The following is a 7,778-nucleotide window of genomic DNA, read 5'->3' on the forward strand; positions in this document are numbered from 1 at the left end:
AAAAAAAAAAAATTTTTTTTAAAGTCTCATAGACTTTTCTGCCTGGGCTGGCTTTGAATCATAATCCTCAGATCTCAGCCTCCTAAGAAGCTAAGATTACAGAAATAAGTTACCAGCACCCAGCTAGGCTGATTATTTTAAACCACAAAACTATAGATGGCTTTGTTACAAACAAAAGATGGCTGATAGAAAAAAACTAACCAATCCTTTTTTTTGCTCATTGGTTCTCCATTCCCACTTGCTAGTTAGCTTTCTTGTCACTGTGACAGAACACCTGACATCAACAACCTGAAAGGAGGAAAGAGCTGTTTTTACTCATGTCTTCAGAGGTTTCAATCCATCCAGGCAGGGAGAATGTGATGGAAGAGAGCAACTCACCTCATGGCAGCCAGGAAGCAGAGAGAGAGACACAGACAGAGACAGAAATTCAAATAGCTGACTTTCTTCTTTTTCCCCTTTCATCCTCCCTGGGGCCTCACCCTATGAGGTGAATGTTGTCTGCATTCAGGGGGTGTATTGCCCCTTAGTAAATACACTCTGGAAACAGCCTCACAGACAGCGGTATGCTTTACTAACCTCCCAGGTACCTCCTAATCCAATCAAGTTGACCATCAAGATTAACTATCACACTGCCTAATCTCAGAGGACAAAAAAGGTCAAAGTCCAAGTCTAATTTGCATCTGGAAAACTTTATTAGGAAGTCAGGATCAGGGAATGAGTAAGGTTACCCCAGGTCACACAGAAGAAGAGAGAGAGGTCTTCTCAATCCAGAGGTCATCAAAGCCCAGAAGGAAAAGAAGCTGATAAATGGCCAGAGACACAATGCCAAGTCAGTCCAGTCCCCAATGAGTACCAGGATATATTGCCAGCTAGCTCTGATGTCAGGATACACTGCGCAGGATCCTTCCAGGATTTGCCCACCTGGAGGATGCTCATCTGGAGCTGGGCAATGAAAATTGTCGGGAGTTCTATTACCGAATTTTGTGGCCTGGAGAGAGATAAAAAGGAGGAGAGGACTTCAAGTGAGAACTTGGAGAAAGCTGGGGAAACTGGGCACACAGAATCTGAAGCTAAAAGAGCTAAAGAAACTCAAAGAGCTGAGGTGGAATTAGTAGGAGTTCAACCAACCTGTGGCCTCCTCTAATTCCACATCTCTCCTACAACAACTAGGACAGATGCTTCCATCTCTGAGCATGGGAAGTTCCCAGGACAGGCTTCCCCACCTGCCCATGGCTGTGTTAGTAAAGTCTTTAGACAGTGAGGGAAAACATGGGCCAACCTCTCCCCTAGATGCATACGCGTGCCCCTGAAGTACCGTTTGAGACATAAGACCTAAGATGGAATGTTCACAGCTACTGCAAGGCCCTCTGAACTAAACACCTAGTGTTTTACTGTCATTTCACAGTAAATCTTCATAAAGGTCCATGTGTAGAAAGGGAAATTTTTCCCATGGATCATACCTGCATGTTCCTTTCATTTAGATGAGCATGTTCATTATAAACTTCCTCTGGAAGTTGTGTCAGGTAACACAATGACATTATTAAGTACTGGCTGTGGAGCCACACAGGGCTCCACATAGGATTTGTATGATCTTGAGTAAATTAGTTACTTTTCTGAACTGCATTTTCCTTCCATGGACCCTACCTCATAGAGTATAGTGGGAAATGTAGCTGACAATGCACAATTTTCAGTCAATTGCCTCTATTGCTAAGACTTGGGCCTATGAGGAGATTTGGTCCTAACTTTATCCAAAGTTGTTGAAAACAATGGTCAACCCTACATCAAAGGCTGGTCTATGGCATCTCACTAAAATCTCTCCTAAAATCCAATTCTGCTTAGAATATGTATCCTTCCCACAAAGAAATTCAAAGATATACAACAACAACAAAAGAGTGGTTGTTAAGCATTCATGAGGCCCTGGATTCAATCCCCAATGCTACCAAAAAAAAAAAAGCAAGATAAAATAAAACCACTTGATTCTTCCCCCAGAATTACCCCTTACCTTGTGAATGATCATCACAGTCTTCCGATTTTGAGGAAGAAGACTGAGACTGGGATGGCCTTCTACCTCCTCCCATGGATCCACTTCCTTCTCCAGAACTGCTTCCTCCACCATACTGGCCTCCAATTCCTCCTCCAGAACTGCTTCCTCCACCATACTGGCCTCCAATTCCTCCTCCAGAACTGCTTCCTCCACCATGCTGGCCTCCAATTCCTCCTCCAGAACTGCTTCCTCCACCATACTGGCCTCCACTTCCTCCTCCAGAACTGCTTCCTCCACTATACTGGCCTCCAATTCCTCCTCCAGAACTACTTCCTCCTCCATAGCTGCCCCCACTTCCTCTTCCAGAACTGCTTCCTCCACCATACTGGCCTCCACTTCCTCTTCCAGAACTGCTTCCTCCACCATACTGGCCTCCAATTCCTCCTCCAGAACTGCTTCCTCCACCATACTGGCCTCCACTTCCTCCTCCAGAACTGCTTCCTCCTCCATAGCTGCCCCCACTTCCTCCTCCAGAACTGCTTCCTCCACCATACTGGCCTCCACTTCCTCCTCCAGAACTGCTTCCTCCACCATACTGGCCTCCACTTCCTCCTCCAGAACTGCTTCCTCCACCATACTGACTTCCTCTTCCTCCTCCAGAACTGCTTCCTCCACCATACTGGCCTCCACTTCCTCTTCCAGAACTGCTTCCTCCACCATACTGACTTCCTCTTCCTCCTCCAGAACTGCTTCCTCCACCATACTGGCCTCCACTTCCTCCTCCAGAACTACTTCCTCCTCCATACTGGCCTCCAATTCCTCCTCCAGAACTACTTCCTCCTCCATAGCTGCCCCCACTTCCTCCTCCAGAACTGCTTCCTCCACCATACTGGCCTCTACTTCCTCCTCCAGAACTGCTTCCTCCACCATACTGGCCTCCACTTCCTCCTCCAGAACTGCTTCCTCCACCATAGCTGCCTCCACCTTCTCCCTTGGACCCACTGCCTCCACTTCCTCCTCCGTGGCTGCCTCCACTTCCTCCACCATAGCTGCCTCCACTTCCTCCTCCGTGGCTGCCTCCACTTCCTCCTCCATGGCTCCCTCCACTTCCTCCACCATAGCTTCCTCCACTTCCCCCTCCGTGGCTGCCTCCACTTCCTCCTCTCCTTCCTTTGCCACTTCCAAAGCTGCTTTGTCCAGCTCCACTAGAGTCACTGCCAAAAAAAGAAGAGATAAAATGAGTGAACTTCATATACTATACAAGAATAAACCTGCACTGAGTCAAGACTCAAATACAAATCTTCTTGTTTCCTTCCTAGGAAGCAGAGGACCAAAAGCTGCAATGGCAGCAGAGCTGGGAAGCGGGCCCTACTGCTGGAGAACCCTCCCCTCTCTGGCACGGGGCTGGGCAGCCTTACACTTATTGTCATTACCTTTCCTGAGCTCAAATGTCCTAGGTTTCCACCCATCCCACCACAGGATAAAGTCCTGGATCCATCAGACCCTTGCATACAACATCTTCTCTAGCTGCTCCTTCAGATGGACAGACAGGCCTAGGAAGTCCCAACGGGGCTCCATGGTGCACCAAAGACCTACAAGTCTTCCTGGCCTCCCTCAAGGAGGCGGCGGTAGGTCTGAATTTCCTGCTCCAGCTTCATCTTGATGCAGAGCAGAGTGCTGTATTCCTGATTCTGGCACTCTATCTCTGCCCGAATCTGTGCAAGCTGGCATTCAAGTTCACTGATTTGCCCCTGGATCTGCTGTAGCTGGCCACAGTAGTTGTTCTTGGTGTCTTCCAAAGCCTTTTCCAGGGCTGATTTCTAAGAGTGGGGGCGGCAAAAGGAGGTTTTAAGAGGATGCTACACAACCATTCTTCTCCTTGCCATGCCCGGAGACCAGTCAAGGCCTTTTGTGCCCCATCCCCACCCTGGCAGAAAATCCACAGTGGCTCCACCAACCGTGCTGAGCTGACCCTGCAGCTCAATCTCCAGCTCCTGGGCGCTGCGACGAAGCTGGGCCAGCTCCCTCTGGTTGCTCTCCATCTCTTGGCCACTAGTTGTCACTTCTTGTTCAATCTGAGTCATCTGCAAACCCAAAGGCTCAGTTAGGACCAAGCAAGGCCAGGTGCTTCAACGGACAAGACTCTGCCTCACCTACCAAGATCTTCCCTGTGAAGACCAAGGCTGAGCCTAGCCAAAGATACTTTGAGCTCTGGGTTCCTCAGACTGGCAGAGTTGTCCAGGTCACACGACAGGATATATTCCTTCTCCTCCTTGGCAAAGTTTCAAAGCCATTCATACTGTCCCCAATCTCTCTCTCTCTCTCTCTCTCTCTCTCTCTCTCTCTTTCTCTCTCTCTCCCCTTTCTTTCTCTCCCTCTCTCCCCCTTCTCTCTCTCTTTCTCTCTCTCCCCCCTTTCTTTCTCTCCCTCTCTCCCCCTTCTCTCTCTCTTTCTCTCTCTCTCTCATACACACACACACACACACACACACACACAAATTAACAAAGTCTTAAATAATATAACATTATAGTAAGTTGTTCATGTTCTAGTTTTGTTCACACACACACCCTGAACTATGTATTTCTTTTTGTTTTGTTTTGTGCCAGTATTAGGGCTTGAACTCAGAAGCAGGGTACTGTTCCTTTTTTACGCAAGGCTGATGCTTGAGCCACAGGTCCAATTTCTAGTTTTTTTTGGTGGTCAGATAAGAGATAAAGAGTCTCATGGACTTTTCCTGCTCAAGCTGGCTTTGAACTGTGATCTTCAGACATTAGCCTCCTGAGTAACTGAGTAACTAGCATGACAATGGTGAGCTCCTGGCATCCACCTAAACTATGAGCTTCTTCAGGGTAACAAACTTGTTTAGCTCGTCTCTGAGATGCCTGCACTTTCCCCCAAGAAAGTAGCACTGAGAAGTTACTCTACAGTTGTGTCTGGGTGCAGTGATGGAAGAGGGGTGAGGGGAAGATCGTTGGATGTAGCCACACCAAGAGGTGGACAGGTGGGAGGATGGGAGAAGGAAGGCAAGGAGGGCAGGGACACATGGATAGAGGGACAGGAGCTTGAAGGGGCAGCACATGCTGCTCACCTGGGACTCATATTGTTGTTCGATCTCCTTCCGGTTCCTAGCAATGATCTGCTCGTACTTCTCACGCATCTCATTGAGAGTCCGAGTGAGGTCTTTACTAGGAGCAACATTTATCTCCACGTTGACATCCCCGTCATTCTGGCCAGTCAGCTGGCTCATCGCCTGCCAGAGAAGAAGGAGACATGAGGTCAGGTGCAGGATCCCTCTCACCCTCTTTTCAGAATTTGCTCACATGTCCCTCAGAGTACAAAGAAAGGACATAGCTGAGAAATCAAGGCTCAACCACCACCCCAACTGGGGTCCTCTTCAGGAGGACTTTGCTCTATAGCGCCTCTGCTGTTTGTGCCCTTCTGTACCCAATAGGCCACAGTAGTAGACTCCTACCTCCTGGTGGTTCTTCTTGAGGGCCTTCAGTTCCTCTTGTAGGGACTCATACTGTATCTCCAGGTCAGCCCTTGCCATGTTCAGAGTATCCAGCACCTTCTTCAAGCCATTGATGTCAGCCTCCACCGATTGCTCCAAGGTCTGCTCCATCTCAAATCTGTAGGCCAGCCAGAAGTACGGCATGATCAAAAGGATGACTGGTCCTACAGGGATCTCTAGAGCACTCGGAGAAGAGGAAGGACAGACTGCAGCAGAGGGAGAAGAGGGCAACGCTCACTTAATCCTAAAGTCATCCATCATCATTCGAGTGTTGTCAATGTCCAAGAGGGTTTTGCTACCACGCTGTGTCAGGTCCAGAATCTGAAATAAATAAATAAATAGAAGATGGCATGAAAACCCATGACTCCTTGTTCCCAAACTCACTGCTTGAAGAGAAGGAGGCCAGATAAAACCATAGGAGAGAAGAAACCCATCCAGGAAGAGATTCAAGAAGCAAAAGGAGCTTTCCAACAGGTTGCTTTCATTGAGCAACTACTTGAAGAGCTCCTGCAGAGGACACTACAGGACTTAAAGATCCGTGAGAGACTGCTTCAAGAAGCCCACCATCAATTATAAAATCCAAGGTAATACAAAAAGGAGAAATGGTTTATGGTTATGAAAACTTAAGAAAGACATCAGGAAGGTGGTGGTGATTGAATGAAGCTCTCTAGAAACATCACATTCAAGGCATGAAGATAGAAAAGCAAGAGGACAAGGTGAAGAACCAGACTGTGAGTTTCCTGGGGTTGAGGGCTAAGTCTGGTACACCAAAGGAATGGAGTAAATGAATAGACAAGTAGATAGACGTAAGGATAGATGGAGGGAGAGAAGGAGAAAGGGAGGGATTCCATGCCCAGATCTCAAGATCCTCTCCATCAGTTGAATAAACATATATCTGGTTCCAAAAGATGAAGATGACAAGATGAAGATAAGCATCTTCTAGGAACCCAAGAGAAGGAAGAAGGAAGAGGCAGGATTGAATTTAAGACCAGGCCCCAGCCTTACTCATATTAATCGAAGCTTCTTCTCTGCTTGTATACCCTGAAAGTAAGAAGAGTTTGAAAAACAAACAAAAACATAACATAGGCCAAAGCCTCAGCCTTGGAGCCTTCAGGAGGCCAACACGGGTTTGTTTCCAATGAAAGTTTAAAGTGTCTGCCTATTGTCTAGGCTTAGCTTCAAATCTACTATCCTATGGAGTAGGGGCAGACTGAAAGAGTGACAGAGGCAGAGACATAGAGAGACAGAGACACAGAAAGAGACAGAGAGAGACAGGTAGAAAAGCAGAGAAACTGAGACCAAGAGAGCGAGAGCTCTAGGAAAGTCCCGGGACCTACCTGGTCCTTAAGGTCTTCAATAGTATCATAGTAAGGGGAGTAGTCCTTCTGGAAGATTCTGGGCCCCTTGGACTGATACCACTCCTGGATCTGCTTCTCCAGGTGAGTGTTGGCCTCTTCTAGTGCCTGTACCTTATCCAAGTAGTTAGCCAGCCGGGAATTGAGATTCTGCATGGTGACCTTCTCATTGATGTCCAGAATGCCACCATTACCGCCTCCAGCGCCACCTCCAAAGCCTCCTCCAAGACCCCCAGATCCACCAAAGCCTCCAGCACGGCTACCTAAACTCCCTGAACTAAAGCCCCCACCAAATCCTCCACCATAGCCGGACCCAAAACTTCCACCCCCTCCCCTCCCACAGGCCCCAAAGCTGCCTCCACCATAGCTACTGGAAGAGCTGAACCCTCCTCCTCCTCCTCCTCCTCGGGCCCCTGTGGAGCTGAAGCGGCTGAAGGAAGAGCTCATACTGCCCCCACTGCCCCCGCCACCCCCACAGCTGCTGCCACCGCTCCACAAGGACGAGGAGAATTGTCTGTAACTCATGGCCCTGCTGCTAACCACCCTGCTGTCCCCAGGGCCATCTACTTATAACCCCCACCATTGAAGGTGGCCCGCCTAGGTGTGCCCTTGTCTGTGTGTGCCAGCCTTCCACCCACCCCACCTCCTCTCCAGACTCAGCGAAGGTCTTGGGATACAGGACAGACAGGCAGCCCCAGGCTCTGCGTCCCTTGGACTGCCCCACAGGGGGCCCAGCCTCTCTCCATTGTGTAGGATAATTTGATGACATTAGGCTGTCAAAGGCTCCATAAATCAAGTCTCTTGCCAAGGGGGGTTGACCTATATCCCACAGTCTAGTCACCAGGTGACCTTGACGGCAGGCCTGAGACTTTGTCCCTCTCAGGAGCCAAGAGAAAAACTCCCATAGGGAAAGTCGTCTGCTGAGGGA

General features: G+C 48.8%; 1 protein-coding gene across 1 annotated transcript in view; it reads right to left on the reverse strand.

Annotated features, from left to right (window-relative positions):
* The window catches only part of Krt9 (keratin 9, type I), a 10,370-nt gene extending 2,995 nt beyond the window's left edge, over positions 1-7,375 (reverse strand). Inside the window, exons 1-10 of the mRNA XM_013037361.1 lie at positions 6,833-7,375; positions 5,734-5,816; positions 5,457-5,613; positions 5,073-5,234; positions 3,943-4,068; positions 3,581-3,804; positions 3,140-3,198; positions 2,749-2,968; positions 2,371-2,604; positions 2,003-2,285 (exon numbers count right to left, since the gene is read on the reverse strand). Of these exons, the coding sequence (XP_012892815.1) occupies positions 2,003-2,285; positions 2,371-2,604; positions 2,749-2,968; positions 3,140-3,198; positions 3,581-3,804; positions 3,943-4,068; positions 5,073-5,234; positions 5,457-5,613; positions 5,734-5,816; positions 6,833-7,375 (2,091 nt within the window). The remainder of the gene's footprint in view (positions 1-2,002; positions 2,286-2,370; positions 2,605-2,748; positions 2,969-3,139; positions 3,199-3,580; positions 3,805-3,942; positions 4,069-5,072; positions 5,235-5,456; positions 5,614-5,733; positions 5,817-6,832) is intronic.
* Between the last annotated feature and the right edge of the window lie 403 nt (positions 7,376-7,778).

Source organism: Dipodomys ordii, unplaced genomic scaffold (assembly GCF_000151885.1).
Source record: "Dipodomys ordii isolate 6190 unplaced genomic scaffold, Dord_2.0 Scaffold7, whole genome shotgun sequence".
In the NCBI taxonomy this organism is placed as follows: domain Eukaryota; kingdom Metazoa; phylum Chordata; class Mammalia; order Rodentia; family Heteromyidae; genus Dipodomys; species Dipodomys ordii.